The following is a 22,139-nucleotide window of genomic DNA, read 5'->3' on the forward strand; positions in this document are numbered from 1 at the left end:
GTGTGTGTGTGTGTGTGTGTGTGAGTATACATGAGTAGATGTACCTGCAGAAGCTAGAAGAGGCCTTCAAATCCCCTAGAGCTGGAGTTCCAAGCAGTTCTGAGCCATCCAACATGGGTACTGGGAGTGCATCTTAGGTATTTTGTAAGAGTAATATGTGCCCTTAATCATGGAACCATCCATCCATCCCTAAAACTTTAACTGTAATATGACTGGTTCTACTTTGTTGCATAATGAGTTTCCAGAACTAAATTTTGTATCCTACTGGTAGAATTCATGATCTTTTAGATAGTAAATTAACTTTTTATTTCATTGGCTTGAATACTTGGCATTGACTGAATTTTTATGTGAAATTTAGGGTACATTATACTTTTCCAATTTTTATATTCTATCTGAAAATATTTGATGTACTTTAGGAAATTCCCAGTTTTCAAATGGTTTTAAAAATCCTGCTCCCTTATTAGAAAGTATAAAACTGTCTTTATTTTTGTCTCATTTGATTCTGGGCAACTAACTAGGTGATTCAATCTACATGGATGACAGGTGGAATTAGAGTGGAGAAGACAGACTCAATTGCAGAAAGGCTATGGCAAACCATTAAAGTGTAAGAAACAGAATATTTACTCAAAAAATAACTTATGATCCTTTGCTAAAAGTTCCAAGGCTGTAGTGAGGAAGAAATGAAGACAAAAACGTCCCTGACTGCAAAACATAAATTAATGTACATATGACCACTAAAAACACAAGGAAGCCCAGAACTTGTCATTGTGACTCACATTACGATAGGAACTAAGCTTTTAGTTGACCGAGTGCCAGGCATATGTATGTAAATCCATTTTATCTGAATTATCACTCAAGAAATTATTTAACAAATTGGAAAAATTATGTAAATTCTCAATGAACAAAATAGAAAGCCAAGACAATTGATGTCCATGTTATTTGGAGAAGCTGTTAGCAGAAAGATGATTGCTAATTGCTTTCGTATAAATAAACAAAAAAAAAAATCTGTAAACACACAATAAACCAAATTTTTATCTTCTAGAGAAAAAACAAACAAATGACAACCCTTTCATTACTCTGGTCATTATCTTTCAAAGGCTTGGAAATTATTCAGCCAATCCAATAGGGGAGTAAGTATGAAGATAGGAATAAAAGAGAGATCTCTTGAAACACTGTAACCACTGTATCAAATAATCAGTTCCTCTTGCCCCTGTGTGTGGCCTCCAGGCTCCTCCTACATCAGGCTGAAGAGAAGACTGTCGGGTTGGAAAGCAGGGGAAAACCAGGCCCAGTGAGAGGAATGGCATGCATGTCCGTCATCCCAGGCTGCCATATAAAAGTATCTAAGATGGGGAGGCTTTAAAAGACACCTTTTTCCTGAGACCAATGGCCCTGATCTAAGAGCTACCAGGCTCTCTTTCTGATTTGCACAAGCCAATTTCATATTTTCCCCCAGTGACTGTTCTTTCTTGTAAGAAAGCTAGTCATACCTGATTAAGACCTCACCCGAATGGCCTCAATTATTCTCAATTAACACAGGGGATCAGGGCTTCAACATACGACCTTAAGAAGATACATTAAATTCATAACACATAAATGTGAGCACACTCTTCATAGCAGCTGGAACTCACCAGGAGACTATATGCTTTAAATCTAAAGTCTTTAAATCTAAAGGCTCAAACAGGAGACCATCCCCTGGCCAATTGACTTGGTGGGACCACCTTATTGTAAACTGCACCACCAGCTTAATGATCCTCTTTTACATTGAAAACTATATTATCATGCTATCTACTACAAAATTTTTTAACTCTGGTTTAAAAAATTGTGAGCAAAAGTAACCTTACTTCATTTCAATTTTATTGAGTTTCTAATGTGCAAATTTCTGTTGGTTTCACGTGGCTGCATTGTAGAATCTGAAGACTGAGTGCACACTGACAATACCATCCACCTCCTATGGAACAGAAAGATGACAGGAATAATTTAAGCATATGTACCTCCACAGACCAAAAGTATAGCTGCTGTGAAAGGGCTCAGAAATTTACAAGTGCAGCTTTGGGGGCAGCAAGCGAAAGGCTCAGAGAGTGGGATCTGCATTAAGAGCACTCACAAGAAGCTGTAGGGTATGTATGCAACCTGTAATCTCAGATCTTGAAGCCAATATCCCAGGATGCCAAAGGGCTTCTGACCTCAGGGAGGCTAGAAGCACAGCATCTCCTGCTCTACCACGAGGTTCTCTCGGAGCAGCACCCTTGATCTGTCAGGAAGCCCTGTGCATGACAAGGGAGGAAACTCACATGGAAACAGTCTCTATTATAGCTAAGAGACTGCATGTTTGAAAACCATGTGTATTTGTTGAAGTTTCTAACAGATAAACAAATGAAAACCTAAAAATAAATATGTGTATTAATTCAACGTGAGATTTGTGTTTCTTTATCTGTAGACTGTGCAGTGTGTATGTGTGTGTGTGTGTGTGTGTGTGTGTGTGTGTGTTAGTAGTAAGCTTGTTGTTCAGATAACAATTGCATTCTAATCCTGTTACTTTGTGTTTAGTATTTATTATCCTCAAAAGGTAGAGTTAGGATGTTTATAGACAGGCCAGGAAAGTTGTAAGATGATATTATTTAGTAAGACTTATTTATAAAGCCAATAAACTCTACATAATTTTCCTTTGACCATTTAAAAGTTTATAGGGCTATTGCAACTTATTAAATGGACAAGCATTTTGTTGCTCAATAAGTACATTCATGTCACATAAAGATAGCAAAAAATTTTAAAGCAGTCATCTTCCACTGCTATTAGTAAGGTGTGGGGGACCATCCCTCACCCCCACATTTCCCCAGAGTACTCTTGAGTAGAAGCAGTAGGAAATATTAGACAGAAGGATAGAGGGGAGAGAAACAGACAGAAAATACAGGACAGCCTCCAGCGGGTCTGGATCCTAATCCATCAGCCCGACTGTCTCTGCCCTAGGGTATTTAAAGGAATGCCAAAGGCGTGGAGCAAAAGACCTCTCCCCAGCACAGTCAGGTGCAGACCATCTTAGACACCTGTACTCAGGCCCGGGGTCCAATCATCTTCTTTATGCAGACCTGCTAGGTAAAGCCACTAGGAAACCTAAAAATGGGCTCCAACAGTAAGGAGAGAAAAAAGGGCTATAAATGTTCAGGTTGCTTAGAAAAGAAAAAAATGCTTGAACATTTTTAAATTTGAAGAAGCTACATTAATTAACCTCTGCTTTGTGCAGCTTTGTCTGGTTTGTAAATTCTATACAGTGTTATGTAATTCATGTTCTGATGCATTTCTAATGCTGGAAACCAGTTCTGACATCGAGACTATGTTAACAATCATTTGATTAAATTCTGACACCAGCTTCCCAGTTTTCGTTCACATTACACAGGTTTGGAGTTTGACCCCCGCCACCTCTGGTGCTCCAGCTTGTGACACCTGCCATAGGTCCCCACTTTGAACTGACTAGCTATATACTGGGATTTCCACAATTGACTCCTCGGTTGTAATAGCATAAGATACACTTTTCATATTCTAACCAGCTGATTTGAAAGTACACAACCCAGCAGAGCAAGAAGGAATCTCAAGGCCATGCATGTGAGAGGGTTGACATGGAGCTTGGTCAAGCTTACCATGCCCTCAGTGCTCAGGTCTGCTCTCGGGGTCAGTGTCCAGTCCCTGTCCAAACAGGAGGTAGTAGGTGAGATGACCAGTTCAATCATCTAGTCACATGATCTCTCCTGACTTCACCTAATTCACAGCCTGGAATAAAGAGCAAAACATATGAGACATTTCTTCTTTTCTTTGCACATTTTAACTTGGATGTTGTATTAGTTAAAATAGAGATGTTTCAGTTCTCTATGTAAAAAGGCATATAAAAGATAATTATTCTTGAAATGTCTAAAGTCTATTTTGTATATAGAAACTCAATAAAATATATGAATAATTTCCCAAAGGCTCAATATTATATAAAAATTATTATAGAGTTAAATACTTGGCTTTCTGTTGTAACTCATGTGTCCAGTGAAATATCCCTAGTATTTCAGAGGCAATAACTCCCAAAAGCTGAAACCTTGACGTTATTTGCACAACTTGCAGGTAGCTCAATAGGTTGGAAAGTATACTCTCTTCAGTAATCTTTACTGCCTATTATTAATCTTCAGGGAAAGAAAAGGCTTTGTGGATCTGGTAAGTTTTAGGGACTTTCTGAGTCTTTTGAGTTGTCTCATTAAGTCTTAGCAAAATTTTATTTAGAATTTTTCAAATTTGAAGGAGTTTCACTCAGGGATGGAATGTTTGAATTCAGAGGAAATTGCTACAGGGAACTGGGAACTTGACTCAGTGACAGAGTGCTTGTCCAGCAAGATCTAGACCCTGGGGTCAGCATCAGAAACAAAAAAAAAAAAAACAAGGCAAATTGCTACACAGAAGTATAGTAAGTATTCCTGTGAATTAAGTAGAGGAGACTGGTTTTATTCAAAGAAAACCCCAAAACAGAAAGAGGAGAAAAACTATCCATTTTAAAGTTAGTTTCTTTCCAAGGTAAGACAGGGAGACAAATTTTTTGTATCAGGTTTCTGTTGGTTACCTGTTCTGTGAAGGCACAGGGAATGTTATTGTGCCAATTAAAAGTGACTTGTTTGGAAATCAGACTATCTTTCTGATGCTAGTCTTTAAGGCTAGGTAAGAAATTGGTTTCACCTGGATGACATAAAATATGAATGTGATTTCATTTTTATTACTGGCCTGATTTATTGGAAACTTAGTGTGGCAGTTTTGTCCTAATCAATGTCTTCTTATTTAACATTTTTTTCATTGTGTTTGTCAAAGAAAAACCATACATGATTTCCTTTTACCTTGCTTTCAAAATGTTTCTAAGAGGGAAAAAAATATCCAAATTTAAAGTAACAAGATTGTTAACAACTTCAAAATACTGTTTCTTCTATACATACTTTACTTCATTGTTCTCTCTCTCTCTCTCTCTCTCTCTCTCTCTCTCTCTCTCTCTCTCTCTCTCTCTCTCTGTGTGTGTGTGTGTGTGTGTGTGTACTCGAATGCATGTATGTGAGTGTATATATATCCTCAGATGGAACCCATGGCCTTACCTGCAGTAGACAAGCTCTCTATCACTGTGCCATGCTTCCAGCTTTATTGTAATTTTTGTTATTCTTCTTTATATTGTATCATAAGGAACGTCAAACTGTCTCCAGAAGATGACATGGCTTAAAATCACGAAATAATTAAAATAACAGTGAAGTGTAGCAAAAGTCAAATTACTTTTCATTACTAAATATGTCATGAGCGGACAGAGATGTCTCATTCTGGTCATTGTTGAATCTTCTAGTCACTTGAAAACATGGTATTTGCCATAAGATTATTCAAAAGAAGTAGTAACAGTGCAGTGACAGTTATTATGCGCACATATTGATGGCTCTAGAATGAACAGGAAGAGAAAGAGTGATCAGACATATTTATTCAAATTTTTTTCGATTTTGAATACAAAGAAAAACTACTAATAAAATATTTTATATAGAGCCAACAATTCCACAACACATGGGACATGGGGTAACTTTCCCTATAATTAATGTCATACTATCAAGATGATAGAAATAGACGTGCTGGAGAATATTATTAGGATCATTATTAAGTCTACTTCCCCTGGATACATAAAAATCACCAAGGGTTAGATGCATGCATTTGATCTTTTAAAAGTGCAATATGAACATATTTCTTTATGAAACTGTGGTTGACCATGAGAGGAGCGATGATCCTCAGGTGATCTGCCTCAGCTGTCCCAGACCCTCTTCCATGCTCTGGCCATCTCTATGGGCCATAGAAATTTGTAACTAGAAAAATTCCCTGGGGCTTTGCCTAATTACAGTTCTGACATCAAATGCACAATAGCATTCGCATCTGCTTAATAAAGAAGAGGGAAGAGGATATGACAGTCCAAGTGGACTCTCTTACCAGACGGTAAGCAGCTGGGGGACTTGCTCTTCTCAGCTTGCAAAAACTTTGATATTATGTTGGAGAGACAAAGAAGGAAATTGGTTATGAACCTGGGTCTCCCATATTTGATTTTTCGGGGAATGTCTCATAAACAATGCCTCCAAATGTAATTCTGAACAAAAATTTATTTTTATTTGTGAAACTTTGGGTTAGTTCTATTTGGATATCAGTTTCCATATTGATATAATGAAGGAAACTCACAACAGATTTCTCATCTCATGGCTAAAAAGGCTGTGGGAAATAATGTAAGTTGCAGATTTCAAAGTGCTGATGCACTTCCTGAACAAAGTCTGTAATGGTTCAGCTCACTTTAAACTCCCAGGAGTGGCCGTTTAGACATTTCTGAAATTAAAAAGTATCAGTGCATAGTAATGGCTCCATAACTATTACCTTGCCAGGCTTCAATAGAAGAAGGCAGTGCTTATAATGAGTTGCCAAAAACAAGTGGGAAACACTCATCTCAGATGAAGCAACTCCAATTTCGACATTTATCAAAGAAAATCACAAGTGGTCCCCTAAGGGGAAGAGCCTCCCAAGTCTTAAGCTTTCAGGAAGCTTCTAAAAAACTGTGCTCTGAATAATTTTAGGTCATGATGTTTCCTCATTAATTCAAAGAAGGCTCTTAGGACAGGAAAGGGAACAAGGAGAGGCAACTTGAAAGAGTTTCATTTAACTTAAACCATTTATCTCTCAGAGAATATTGAAATAGTGTAGAACAATATTGTGTTCAGAGGTATGACTTGAACCCATGAGGTCAATTAGGTAAACTTTCTTTTGAAAATAAACTAAAAATTAGTTAAATTGACATTGCTGTGAGGTTAAGAATAAATTATTCTTAAGTGCCTTTAGTTATACTCACAGTAAACATGTCTGTTAGTGTTTCAAGACTTTAATTCTAGCATCCCTCCTGGGTGTACCTGGGTATACACATTTGCATCCTTAATAAATGGGTCTTGTCTTTGGACAGGGCTCAGCAGTAGGTTAGGGTGGCATTCAGGGAAGTGCTCTGTGTGAATTCCGTATGTAGTAGTCAAAGTTGGGATAATGGTGTAGGGACAATCACTCAAAGTAGTAAGAGACTATTGACAAAGAATTGGTTCAAGAATGAGTGTGCCCTTGAAAGTGAGGGAGAATTGCCATGAATAAGCTGAGATTGGTTTAGACCAGCATGTCTGGGGTGGATATGCTTGTGGAGTCAGAACGTACTCATGCCAGAAATATTCAGAAAGCAAATATCTATCATGTGACAGACCAAAATTTCCCAGAAAGTGGTAGTTTTAATAAATATGTAATGCTTAAGCAAAAATAAATGTCTGGGTTTCTATATAAAAGCTCTCCATTAATCTCTTCCAATTCTTTGTTTTCATCTGACAACTACTGTGTTTTCTTACCATTTTTATTTATCTTTAAATGTTTTCCCCCATTAATTGTTTTCTTGCCATATTGTTTTCTTTCTTTTTTCCTTCTATTTTCTACATCAAGTTTTTTAATAAGTGGTTTTCACAATAAATACTTACAAATGAGAGAGAATCAATCATATGATCAAGACAGATACCATAGAACAGGGTTTTATTTCAGAAGCAATAGTTTAAAAAAATCATACTTCAGTACAGAGAAACAGCTGGGATAGAGCTGATAACACTTACTTTAATAGCATATTTCAAAAGGTATTTCATATGTAGGAGAAGACATATGTTGTTATATGTTAAGTAAGTTTATCATGTCCATTTACAATGTCTAGACGTGTAGATGGAGATTGTTTTCATGGCCCCTTGATTTCAGACCTGATCTCACTTAAAATGACCAAGGATGTCTTTTAATGCCCACTGCTTCTTCGCCAATTGTATAACAAATAAAGAAATCCAGATAGCTGATACAAGTTGCCTCTGACCAAAGGAAAACACAGGCTCCTCCTTGAATAGCTATGTTAATATATGAATTCATCAGTTAAACACTCATTTCCAATAACCTCACTCCAAGCTCACTTACCCTAGAATTTAGTGGACTTACTACCCCACTGACCACTGTGTTTCTAAAGGGAATTCTATTATAACTATGCCTGTGAGTAGACCATGTAAGACCAGCATTACATATTTTCTCTTACAGCTTTATGAACCTTGTGATAGATATTTTCCTCAGTGTTGGTGAGGAAATAATTTCCCTTAAATAGGTCTAGTTGGTGTTTTTAAAAGAAACATCTAGAAGTTGAAGCACAGAAGGTGTAGAAGCTTCTCTGGGGTGTCCCAATCACAAATATAGGCTCTGTCTCCTGTCGCCTTCCAGTTCTCAAACCTTCAGAGCAAGGTCCCATGGTGAGTAGGTAATAGACTTCTTAATTTTGCTTATGTTTTCATCAGACGGTGCACATTTACCTTGTCTTTTTATCCCTGTGTGTGAACAAATCATAAAGGTATTTAAGTTGTGGTATTTCCTCATGTAGCACTTTCATCTTGACAACTAGGACCGATCTTACTGTGGTAACAGTGAGATATATCTGGCAGAGTTGACTTCTGTTACTAAAGGTGCACTTTAGTTTCATGTCAGGAGCAACCAGCTTTAAAGTTTAATTTCAAAGTGTACACACATTAAAAAGTACTCTCTGGGGATTTTGCCAACTGATAACAGAATAAACCACTCTGAGTTTGTGAGTCATAGAAATGATTATTATCTTGGCTTTGTTATTCATAACATCAAAAGAGAAATACAATTTTTAACTGTCTACATGTATGTAAGTTCAGGTATAATTTGGTAAATGGATCAGGTGTGGAACTTCCATTTTCATAATGACATATCAATAATAACATTGGTATAATCAAATAAAGCCCCAGCCTCATGTTCCAACTACATTCCAAACCAACAAGATAAGCCTCAAATATGATGGATTTTTAATGATTGTTTTCCAGGAGCCCATGAGAAAGAAATAGTTCTAATGAATGCTTTGACTGTTAATTTACATCTGCTACTGGTAAGGTTTCTTTTTCATCTGTGTTTTGTGTTCTTTTATTTGCATAATCTGATCTATTTCTATCTTAAATTCATAAATCTCTGATGGACTATTCATTAACGTGTGAGATTATTTATATTTTCACCAAGGAATTCTAGACCATGACCACATCATTCCTTCATAATTGTGGAAGAGTTTCTTCTTACAAAGAGCTTCAGAGTAATGAGTTCTTATCAAGAGCAGAAGGAAAAATAGTAATAGTACTTGAAAGAAAAAACTCTTCCATAAGAGCACTCACTGGCAATCTCTGAGCCTCTCAGAAAGGGTGTTTCCCTATGCTGAAAAAAAGTCAGTGGTTTCTAACATCAAACTAAAATGCACCTTTGGTAGCAGAAGTCAACTATACCTAATGTATTTCACCATTATCACAGTTTGGTTGATCATAGTTATCAATACAAAAGAGCAGCATAACAAAACACCACAGGTTAAGTACCTTTGGGGTTTATTCATACACAGAGAGAAAAAGACAAAATAAATGTTACACTCTGATGGAAACATGCAAGAATCTGTTTTTGAAGTATATCTAAAAGTTCATACATCCTTAGTTTTGACTCCCAACTAATTGCTTAGTGTCTCTTTAATGTTAGTCAAACTTCTCAGTATCTCTGAGAAATAGTATTTCTCTTTGTAATAATGAGGACAACAGTGTCTTCCTCATAGATGTGCAGGACTCAGTGATTCAATATGTGAAAATTAATTTAGCACCTGGCCATTAATGAGCATCCTGTCGAAAGGTGTTGCCTGTATTAGAATCTGGGCCAAGCTGATTGTTCAGGGACTTCATGGAGAATGAAAGGGCCTGTGAACAAGCAGTATATTTCTGGCTGGTGCCTCTAAGATGGAGAGGGGCTTCATGTGAGGGTAGAGGCACATTTAGCTGGACCTAAACCAAAACTCCATAAAGCAAACAACCAGACAAGAGGGAAAAGTGATAAAGGGAACAAAATTGGCAGAGTAAGATATGTAAATAAGACACGCATAGAACAAGCTATTTCAGCCTCACTCTAGAGAAATTACCTTTAAATGTTTAAGGAGATAAATTTTCAATTAACATTTAGGTAAAGCCTTAGAATATGTTTTTATCTGGTTCACATTTTCCTCTGAGTTTGTTTTCCATTGATAAATGTAATGAGCCAATATCTTCCCCCTCTTCATAATTCATTGGAAACTAGGCTAATTGGAAAGGTCCCCCTGTCAGATATCTTAGATGTTTAATTAATTAATGTCTTTAAAATGTTGGAGCTTATACAATGAAAGTGTGGCATAAAGAAGTGAATGAATAAATTGTGTGTTAATGCTTCTCAATAACTCTGTTTCATTGTAGTTATCATTCTTTAAGCCTACACCAAAGCGGCACAAGATTCTTCTAGAAGCCAAAGCCTTCCCTTCTGATCATGTAAAGATTTCTTCAAATTATATTTATGTTCTTTCTACTCTTCCTAGCGGGACGTATCATTTTCCTGACTTGAATGTTTATTCGTTAGTCATTTCAAAGTAAGCTGACTAAAAAAGATCTGTCAAGTGCTTTTGATTTAAGTTTTTTTTCCTAGATACAAGATTTATTTCTTTTGTTCAAGTAAAACATGTGTTCAGGGAGGAAAGGACTGAATGGGGACACTGATTTATTAGTCTTTTTAAAGATGTTGAGCAAATCGTTCCCTAAATCAAGTGTGGTTATAAATGTTTTATTAATTCCTGTTGCTGTTTTATAAAATAAAATCAATAAAAACTCCACTGCTTAACCCTTTAGCGATGTTAAATTGTCATATGAACGTGTATTTGCATCTCTTTTGTCATAGTATGCTAGCAATACTTATTGATTCCTTTCTATGAAAAAAATATTAAAGATTACAAAATGCTAATGCAGGGAGATGGCTAAGTCTGTAAAGCAGTTGCTGTAGAGGCATAAGGATCTAAATCGAGCTATCTACCACTCACAAAAAAAAGCTGAGTATAGCCGTGTGGGCCTGTAGTCCCAGAACAGGAGACTAGAGAGAGAGGAGGATGTCGGAGGCTTGCTGGACAGCCTGTCTCTCTTGTCACAAAGTTCCAGTTTCAATGAGAGACCCTGTCTCAAAAAAACAAGATATAGAAAGGTCATCGAAGTCACCTTACATTGACCAATGGCTTTTATATGTGCATGTGAACACACACAGAAAAATGTACGTATAACTACAGCCTTACACAGAGAGAAGATTAAAGGATTTCTTGTAGCTCATTCAGATACTCATGATTCTTCCAGATCCATACACAGATAAAGCCTTTTCATTTAGTTTCAAAGAAACCTCACTCCTATTTTTTTTTTATTATTCTACATTACATCTTGTAATTTTAAATCGTGTAATTCTATTAAGCCAACAAATGATATTTTGCTAAAAAAAAAAATCAAAACAAGATTAAGATCTTGCTACCTTGAAGATGATTCCAGCTCCTTTTAGTTATTTGGCCGCGTGCATATCTGATTTTCTCCATGGAGTTTCAAATGTGATCTGTCTTTTGTGCCTGACTCTTCCTGGTGAGCTGTTAGTTTATCCTAACTCAAGCCCAGTGCTGCAAACTCCTCTCCTTGGGTACATTGCAAGCCCCAGTTGTGATTTGCATTGGGTGAGTTTTACTGTAACAACCTCCTTATCTCTGAAAGCTACTCTGCTCTTTTGATCACCTTTAGTATGTGGTACTTCAACAAGTGCCCCAATTCCTGCTCCATTACATTAAGAAGGTCCTCTCTGGTGTAGTCATTCACTTTACCTTTGACATGTGGTTTAATATAATGATTAGGTTTCATTGGTATTTTATTATTTATTTTCAGAGGAGTTATGTTAAGGGACTGCTGTGCTTTGGACTTAATTTAATGAGTAAAATTTCTTTCTTTTTCAGTATGCTATTGAGTCACAGATTCAACTTCATGGACTTGATGTTGAAAAAAGTATGCGGATGATAAAGCCAAGAGAGGTATCTGAGAAAGAAAGAAATGTTCATTATACTTCTACTTAATGCCCATTGATTTCCCTCAGAAATGTATTATCTTCATGGATTTGATGTAGCTTCTAAGAAAACATAAGAGACCAATGCATTTTTTACTATTAGATCATTTTGTTTAAAATAAAAAGTAAATGGAAGTATATTTATCTTCATTTTCAAGAGCTAGATATATGACAAGGAATTTTTCCTTTTATGCCAATGGAGTCCATAGTGGTCAAGCGGGTGAGAACGGGATGATAAATTGGATATACCACTTTAAATTTCAAATATAGTTGCTGGTGGATCCCATTAAAATCAAAGACTAGAGATCATTGGGAAATTGTATGGAGACTGTATTTCATGTTCTTTTGCAATGTATCAAACTTTTTCTTGTACGTGAGACACAGTAAGTTTTCTAGAGCCAATAAGTTGAAGAGTCTGGGGTTCCAGTGTGTGTAGGAACCAGCATGAAGGATTAATGGTATAAAAGAGTCTCAAATCTGTAAGAGGTATCTGTTTTCACAGGTGCTACATAAATGGGTAGTTTCTAGCATAAATGAATATAGCCACCAGAAACCAAAATTCAGGGCTAGATATGACCAGTATACTTTATCCTTTGGGTCCACTTTAACCAGTTGTTTGCATTAGTAGATAGCTTCAAATCAACATGCTTGAGAGCTTTAACTCACTGAAAATTTCATTTCTAATTTGATTCATGGTAATCCTTTAGGCAAATAACTTACATGTTAGATTCTGCAGTACTCTCTTTAGTCTGTTTTTGGTTATTGTCAAACTGTATTAGAATTTTAAGAGTTTTAAGTTGCCAGTTCCCTAAGTAGAATTTTTATAATTACTAAGTTCTTTCTTTATATTTATAAAAAGTATATATCTAATAAAACAGAGATTTCAATATCAATGATTTCCCTATTTGGTAAAAAATCCCTAGGAGTCTTATAATAGAAACAACACACACACACACACCTACTCATCCATACAAGTCTTCTAACATGGGACTTTGGCCAATAGCAAGAAATTTGAAAACTTATATAGAAGGATGGTATATTATTTTAATGAGCTTTCTACATAATATTAAGGCAATTAAGCATGCACGGACCCAAATTTATGTCATGTTTGCTACAAGAGAAGATTTGTGGAAAAGTTGGATAGACATCAAACCCGCTCACCCCTAAGCAGATGCTTATCTGATTTTTTAGAGCTCAAGTTACTCTTTCAAGATTGAATCTCACTTCACTGACAATTTCCAATCATTAGTTGTGGTGAGGAGGTTAGAGAAACTTTGTCCTTGATACTTTATTTTGATCTGTTTTCTTCATGTTTGTCTTTATCTTTACATTAGTTTGGAAAAGATTAAATTTTATAATAATTGAAATGTCCATTTGGCAAAACTCAGTTGAAAGGTGTGTAAGGGAGTTTTCACTGGAAAAAGTACCACTAACTTGATAAGTGTAATAAGTGAATCTCCAGCTTTGCTATAAGATATTTCAAGGACTTCATGCTTTTTTTTACTAGATAAAGATAATGGGAAAACTATTTACAGGTTTGTAAATTGTAAAGATTAGTTGAATACTGAAGTACAAAAGAGCAGATAGGATTGTGCAGACAGGCACTTAAATGAAACCTCTTTAGCATCTTTTATGTCTTTGTAACAAAACCTATCCCAGTGCTGCTCTTTCGCTGGATTTCTGAAGAGCATTGCCGTGGGGAAACCTAGTCACCTTTCATTGCATTGTGAAGGAAAGACATTGGTGGATATGGAGTGACACGTTTGTTACTGTCATACTGTCAACTTGCACTGAATTTGACTTAGGGGGAAGAGACCTTAAGAACGGAGGACATACTGGAAGTAATCGAGGAGGAAGGAGACTCGATTGCGGTGATCCTGTTCAGTGGAGTGCAGTTTTACACTGGTCAGCTCTTCAACATGCCTGCCATTACAAAAGCTGGACAAGCAAAGGTAGATAACTCCTCTCTCCTTGTCACTTCCCCAGGCAGCACTCTGCTTGAGAGTGGTCCACCTGCATTATTTTATGTGTGCTTTAAATTGTTTTGGAATCTTTTTTCTTTAGAAAGGAGGCTTAAATTTTAATATATTACTATTACTATTGCTATGGTTGTTGTATTTCAAGCCATAAACATGTAAACACATGACATCAATGATCCAACCTCATTCATCATAATATCATCCTCATGTGGGCCCCTAGAGTCCAGGATGAGCACATTTTGCACACATGATGTGTGTGACTCTTCAGACAGCAAAAGAGGGATGAAATATCACGGTCTTCAGGACGTGCAAGGACTGTTAAAAAGCCCACTTCAGTACATTGTCATACTGTAACTTGTTCTAAATGTTAAAGCTAGGTACTTCCAGATAAGGAAATATGGATACTATTAGTAGTTCATATAGAGTTATCAGTAGGATGAGTTTTACTCAAGCGACTTTAAGGATGCCATTTTATTTCTAACAATCTTCTAGCTTTATAATATTGTCTATAGCAAAAGTGTTTATTCCCCCGTATACTATTAATTCAAAATTAAATTATTTTTAATTGTATATCATGTTTCTCTCTATATAAGTAAGTGACTTAAGAATTTTTTTTATTAATTTTGGGCTATAAGCAAGAAATCAACTGGGAAAAAATTCAATAGTAATAAGTTATATTTAAAATCCTAAGAAGCTGTTCTGTTTGATTATGCAATCAAGAATTATATTAAAAAAGGTGACAATTGAATTTTATTCTGAACATGAATAAGTTATAGGATTACTATATATGTGAGATCCAGTTAATATATGCAGTTATTGAAGCTAATGACTGGAACTAATGAAAAGAAATTTAACACCGTTTTCAGTGGTCTCTAGGAATTTCCAACCAGGACTTCCAGCTGATTTGATGGATAACTGTGAAAGTGGTGTGTTACAAGAGATATAAAGATAATGTCTTCTTAATTTAGATATTAAATCTTAAGCACCAAAATAAAGGGAGGCCAATAAAACTTGTGTTTTAAAATGTTCTGCAAGTAATCAGCAGCCATGTTGCCTTAGTATGCAGGCATGTCTCATTAACCTTCATAGAAATGAGACAAGGGACAGAGAAGAAAGACCATGAGCTAGCTTGGCATTCATACAGTCAGGTTTCAGACACTGGCTGGATCTTCGCCATGTTAGATGATCCCTAGCAAGTTACTTGACCTCTCTGAGCTTCTGTCGCAAGGTTATAATAACAGCATCTACCTCATGCTCTCAAAATTAAGAATGTAGTATCTGAAGATTTTTGTGACTGCCTCACGTTCTGCCGTTAAGCAGGAGTCCCTCCCCATTCTTCTCTCTTCAGTGGAGTTGAAACAATGGGGAATGTCTCAGATATTGACTTTATTTCCCATTAAAAATGAAAATAAGGGAATTAGAGAGATGGCTCCATGATTAAGAACATTTGGTGCTATTGCAGAGGACCAAGATTTTGTTCCCAACATCCACATGGCAGTTTAAAGCATGGCAGTTTAAAGCCTATTCCAGGCATCCAATATCTTCTTTTAGTCTCTGAGGCACCAGGCACACTCGAAGTACATATACATACATGCAGGCAGAATACTCACATATTCAAAATATAAATAAAATTTTAAAATCTTAAAAATGTTTATTCGGTTTTATATTGAATTCTTGTTAAGGGATTTAGTTTCTGGAACTAGTCTCAAAGTGTGCCGCTGGCTGTCATTCATTTAACATGTCTGTGGAGTCAAATTCTCATGACACTGTCAGTCAAACAAATGAAGGGAAAAATGAGCGGTTCCCATCTAAATGCAATGATGCCGTGGGAATGAACTAGGGATATGGCTGACTTAGATTTACCCATTATCAAATTTCTTTTAACAAATGTTTACCCTCTTGCTGTCCAATTGCTTTCATTCTCAGCTGGAGTTGAAAAATTAGGCTAATTTAAAATTAGACTTATGTAACTCTCCTGTGTGGTCTGTGAATATAAAGCTGATGAAAGAGACAGGGAGAAAATTAAAGATGTCAATCACGAAAGAAACTGACAATTGTAAGGGGGAAGGAGACTTCAAATTATCACTGCTAAGACTTAAAGAGTGAGGTAAAAGAGAGGGAAGTTTCTAGAAATTGAGCATGATAGCAGCCAAAATGACAGTGAATAGAGCGATGAAAATCAATGAGACGATTAGGAAGTAAAAACTTCAAAATCTTGAAGGGAAAATTTCAAAGTTTGTAGTAGGGAAGTGGGTCCACACACTTTGAAAGGTAGTTTAAAAATGCATAAATACCAACAACAGCACAAATCATAAGTAGCTAGAGTTACTTTGTATCTTGAAATTAGTTTAAAAATCAGCATATGGTTCTCCAGGACTTGTTAGGCAACCATAGTGCTGAAGTGTTATGGATGTACCTTCTTTGTCATTTCCAGGAGACGCTTTCTCACAGCAGATTTCCTGGTCCTCTAGCTCTTAACAGCCATTCGCCCTTTCAGACAGTATTCTCTGAGCCTTGGGTGTAAGAGCTGTGTTGGTTCAGTTGGGGCTGGGCACCCCATGACCACTTGTTCTCTGCTTTTTGATAGACATGCTAGCAAGGAAGGATAAAATCTTAAGGGGCCGAACTATAGGCAATGAATGACAGACAACTAAAACATGCTGGGAGCAGGAGAAATATTCAGGGATAAACCCTCTAGTTGTTTATACCAAGTGGTCAGCTCTGAAATCATATACCCAAAAACAGCACTGAACAAATCGAGCATATCATGTTTATATATATATATAGTGTGTGTGTGTGTGTGTGTGTGTGTGTGTGTGTGTGTGTGTGTGTGTGTGTACGGGTGTGTATGTTCAAACATGCACACACATTCTGCTCAAAAGGGAGGAATCCTTGTGCCTTAATTTCCTCCCAATGCCCCCATTCCTTTTTTATTTTTATTTATTTATTTTTTTTGGGGGGGGGTTGAGACAGGGTTTCTCTGTGTAGCTTTTCACCTTTTCTAGAACTCACTCTGTAGGCCAGGTGGGCTGTGAACGCACAGAGATCTGCCTGCATCTGCCTCCCGAGTGCTGGGATTAAAGGTGTGAGCCACCACCATCTGGCCCAATGTCCCCGTTCTTAATGCTGGTATTATTTAACAACTTGGTATTACTCAACAAGTTGGTATTATTTAATAACTTGTGAATTGGGAGGATACACCAATATTTAGAGGATAGACCTTCCCATCCCAGATTCTACCAACTTTACAAATATAACCTCTTTGTCCAGTTTGACTCTTTATAGAAGTTCAAAGTGTGTGCAAATATAGACCTTTTGTGCCTGACTTGTTCCTAGATTGTAGTACTAATTCATCCATGCTGTACTGAGCTGCAGTCTTGCTTCCTTGTGTTTCCATCTGAGTATAGCATTCACAGACAGGAAATACAGCACAATTTCTCAATTTGCATCAGAGCAGATGTTTGTTTGTTTTTCCATTTGAAGGCTGCTTCTATACATGCTACTTCAGCTACATATCACTTAGGGTAAGTCTCCATCAAATTTCCGGTAAGGCTGTATCTTAGAAGCAGGATCCCTGGATTATAAGTTGTGTGTGAATTCAGTCATAATCAACAATACCCACCACCTTCCTACAGAATTATGTAAATTTGGTGTCCACTTTGAGCAGTGTGTATGAGAACAATTTTTGCCCTGTTGCAGTCTTGGTATCAGTTACTCAATGCCCGGATTGAGTCAGAAACTTTCAAATGTGCTATATGACTTGGGTATCTTCTTTTGTGAAATGCCTTTTTAAGTTTTTTTTTTAACCCATTTTCTACTGTTGTCTGGTGTTTTCTGGTGAGGTGGTAAGTGGTGTAAAGTTAATTTTTGAGGGACAGAAGAATATTAAATTTTCAATAGGTATCAAAGATGAAATCAAATTCATAGAAGAAGAGCTGATACCACAACTTTGACTTATATGGCAATTGTAAGACGTGGAAGTACTTTTCATAGCAAGAGGAAGGTCAGAGATTTGGGTGGCAAGGTTGAGGAAAATGAAACAGAGTAGATAAGAAATCATAGGGAAGGCCATGTGGTGTCAGAAGACATGAGTTTGAAGAGAGATACTCATCAGCTCTTGGAACTACATGGTTGTTTCATATTACTGAACAACCCATCTTTCTGGAGCTCTGATTTCTATATTTCTGATTTTCGTGGTCTGTTACTTGTTTCTACTAACATTTCTTTTCTGTACCAGCAACATGCAGATATATTCCCTTAACCTCCACCACCATCTCTAGTGATTTTGAAACTGCCCCTCAACTCAGCCATTGCTGCCAATTGAAAAGCCCTGGATTGCAGGACAATGAAAAATCAATAGTCAATGCTAATCTTCCTGTAACACTTGGACATCCAGCATGTGTTTCAAGATCATGTGCTTCACCATTTTGCCAGACTTGGGACTCAGCTCTAGTTTCCTATCTGAATCATTTTTCTTTCTTTTTTTCCCTTCCTTCCTTCCTTCCTCTCTTCTTCCTTTCTTCTTTCTTTCTTTCTTTCTTTCTTTCTTTCTTTCTTTCTTTCTTTCTTTCTTTCTTTCTTTCTTTCTATCTTTCCTTCTCCCTTCATTTCTTCCATTTATTTATTTATCTGTTTGTCTGTTTCTTCCTGATACTTCAGACGAACCCTAGGGACTTGCACCTCTCCCTCCTGAATGCTAAAATTACAGTCATGTGCCACCATGCTGAGCCTTCTGACTTACCATTTTTTTTTCCAGAGAAACTTCAAAATGATTTATTTTCTATTTAATTATTTTAAAGTGAGAAGAAATCACCTGCATCCAGTATTTTCTTAGAGTCCAGTTGAATGGTTTGCTGTGTGCCACATTTACTTTTGGAAGATATTTGAAATTTGTTGAACCAATAGTGAACCAAGACATGCACAGTACTTTTAGAGTTTTGAAATTACATTAGTCATTTTCATCTTTTGTTTTATTCTTCCCTCTTGTATTACATCCCATGTACTACAGTTTCCCCTCCCTCCCCTCCCCCAGTCTCTCCCCCCTATCACTCAGCTCCAACCCTCCCCTCCATCTCCCCTCAGAAAAGAGCAGGCCTCCCTGCAGTATCAACCAAACATGACATAACATGCTACAATAAGACCAGGCACATACCACCATATCAAGGCTGGATGAGGCAACCCGGCAGGAGGAAAAGGGTCCCACAAGCAGGCAAGAGTCAGAGACCGCCCCTGCTTCCACTGTTAGAATTTTAACCAAACACTTTAAATTCTTCTTTCTCACTGTCTGTCTTTTCTTAAGCATTCCTCAATCAAATATTAAGATTTGCAGTTGTATTAATTGTGTGATTTACATACTAGACAATAGTGTATTAATTATGTATTTACATTAATAAACTAATAAGTAACTAATATAAAATATATATGTTGTTAGGGTGTATTATATACTTTTATATTAGGAGAATTATATTTGAGCATACTTTAACTGATGAAATGCACTTATCAGAATAACTTATTTTGCCTGCCTAGCAAATTAAGATGATAGTAATGTTTACTTCATAAGCCTGCTTTAAGAAAAATTAAGGGAAATGACATCTTAAAAATATTTAATACTTATTATGTGGTAAGTACTCAATAAATGTTTATAAGTTTCAACATGCAAAAAGAGTAAATAGATATTGGGATATATAGCTTTCTTGGAAAAGGAAATAGTGAAGAAAGGAGACTTCCAGGTTAAAAAAAAGGAAGAGAGTTTTTCAGTAGTGAGTGAGTATTTCTGCATGAGAATGCACACAAGAGCAGAATAATATAGACAGCTTGTTAAGAGCAGAAGAAGCTATGCTGAAGCTTCGAAAGTTAAACAACGGACTAATATACCATTCAATAATTGAATTCTTAAAAATCTCACTGTAAACTCCTCGTGCTCTCTGTCCTCAAGCAAATGGCTTACACCACCCGAAACACCTGGTTCCTGGCAGATAGTGAGTGCCCAATCATTACCCATTGAAGAGGTAGATGAATAAATAAGTCGCTTTAATCCCTCATCCCTTTGACACATTACAGTAACACATATATGTGGGTGCTCATGTATTTGTTTCCTTTGAGCCTACTAAAACTAAAACGCAGATGGTGGATTAAAAGAAATAATTCTGCAAGACATCTTTTTATCATGAAGCAGTTTTTATTTTTGTATGTGAGTTATATGTCAGGCCCAACCATAAGGCCTTTCTATTGCTAATAAATATTAATAGCAATTGTAGTCCAACCAATGTTAATAAAGTTGAATTAATTCCCAGCTATACATGGTGATCTGTACCTGTAATCTTAGCCACCATCTGGAAAGTTGAAGTAGAAGAATCATTTTAGTCCAGCAACTTAGGGCCAGCCTGGGCAACATAGGAAGACCCCATTTCTTCAAACCTACACAGAGTGGTGGGAGAGACAGGGAAAGAGATGGGGAGAGGGAGAGGGGGCAGGGAAGGACGGAGGGATGGAGAAAGAGGAGAGGGACTATGGAAATGGCTCACTGAGTAACAACACTAACTCAGTAAGCTGAGGATCTGAGTTCAAATCCCAGCACCAATGTAAAAAGCTGGGCATAGCCACAGGTGCTCCTGTTACTCATCACTGTGAGGAGGAAGAGACAGGAGGATTTCTGGGGCTTGCTGGCCAGCCATCCTAGCTGGAATAAAATGACAAGCTCAGGTTCAATGAGCAACATTGTCTCCTGGAAATAAGGTGCAATTGATAGAATAGGACACACGGCCATTGCAAATGCACATGGGCATGTACAAGAAACACACACACACACACACACACACACACACACACACACACACACACACACACACAAACAAACACACAGACACATGTAAACACACACATGCACATGCATGCACACAATTGATTCTGAATACTGAATGATAAAGAAAACCACAGAAAACTGATAAATATCTCATTGGTAAAATCAACTAGCAAAAAGTCAGAGACACCAAAGCAACATTCACATGTGAATGGTCATTCATTTATCTTCAGCATAAATCCCAACTTTTCTTTGAAAAGTTTTCATGTCTGTAAGTGCACAAATAAATGATTGCCTAAGCTTTTAACAGAAACCTTAGCTGTAATGGCTGAAGTCAACTTCCAGGAACTGTTATAGTATAATACCAATAATGCTTATGTGGGGCATCAAGACTTGCAGTCAGTTTGAATGCATTAATAATAAACTAAGTCACCAATAATGCGTTGGTGTCACATTAAGAAAAAAAATCAATTCCCTTGTGTCACTTAACCAGGAGAGAGCCCAGATTTGAATTCTATACTTGCTCTCTGTCTTCTGTCTTGTCTGTCAGAGGAGTATGAATCTGTGCCTGCCTCAAGGCTGTCTTGTAAATGTGTCTCTGTATCTGTATCTGTCTGTCTGGGTGTGTCTGTCCCTAAGAAAGGACTTTGTTCTCTCTTTCAAAAAGCAGCATAGTAAGCACCACATGGGGGAAGGAATGCGATACTTTACAGAAATCTTTAACAGAGTTTTACGAAGGATTAAGTCACTGACTCCAGCGCACTCCAGCTGGCCCAGATAACAAACAGTATTACAAATAACATTGTTTATACAGCAATATCTGTAGTTGGCTTACAACATTTATGATGGATATTTATTTTATAATGATAAGCTTAGTCTTCCTTTGCTGTTTTCAGCAAGTGATTGTCATAACACATGAATAAACACATACACATTAATCTTGGGTCAGGAGCATGGAAGAACATATACCTTGAGATGACACCTGTGTAATAGTTTAGGCTGTAATGTTGGTTACATGTGATATCCAAGGCAAGTAAGGTTGGTTGTTATATTTTTCTCTTAAAGGCATGTTAAATAAGCAGGGCAAATAACAGTAGGCTAGAACTCTTAAGTCTTACATGACTTCAAGTTATATTATTAATTCTGGCTGTGAGGTACAACAAAAGCTTCTGTCTCTTAGAATATAAGATACATTTTTCTCATAATGCATTGCCACAGATGCTAAATGAAATATATATTAAAATACATATATTTTACTTTATTTTATATGTATATATTATATATTATGAATTAGCATGATGTGTGTTCACTTTTTTTTTGTAGCCCAGTCTAGCCTGACATTCATGATCCTCCTGCCT

General features: G+C 36.7%; 1 protein-coding gene across 1 annotated transcript in view; it reads left to right on the forward strand.

Moving 5' to 3' along the window:
- The window catches only part of Kynu (kynureninase), a 138,357-nt gene that overhangs the window by 45,753 nt on the left and 70,465 nt on the right, over nucleotides 1–22,139 (forward strand). The window contains exons 5-8 of the mRNA XM_052725648.1: nucleotides 8,919–8,980; nucleotides 10,344–10,415; nucleotides 11,897–11,971; nucleotides 13,809–13,955. Coding sequence (XP_052581608.1) covers nucleotides 8,919–8,980; nucleotides 10,344–10,415; nucleotides 11,897–11,971; nucleotides 13,809–13,955 — 356 coding nt within the window. The remainder of the gene's footprint in view (nucleotides 1–8,918; nucleotides 8,981–10,343; nucleotides 10,416–11,896; nucleotides 11,972–13,808; nucleotides 13,956–22,139) is intronic.

Source organism: Peromyscus californicus, unplaced genomic scaffold (genome assembly GCF_007827085.1).
Source record: "Peromyscus californicus insignis strain IS unplaced genomic scaffold, ASM782708v3 Scaffold_7__1_contigs__length_154581171, whole genome shotgun sequence".
In the NCBI taxonomy this organism is placed as follows: Eukaryota; Metazoa; Chordata; class Mammalia; order Rodentia; family Cricetidae; genus Peromyscus; species Peromyscus californicus.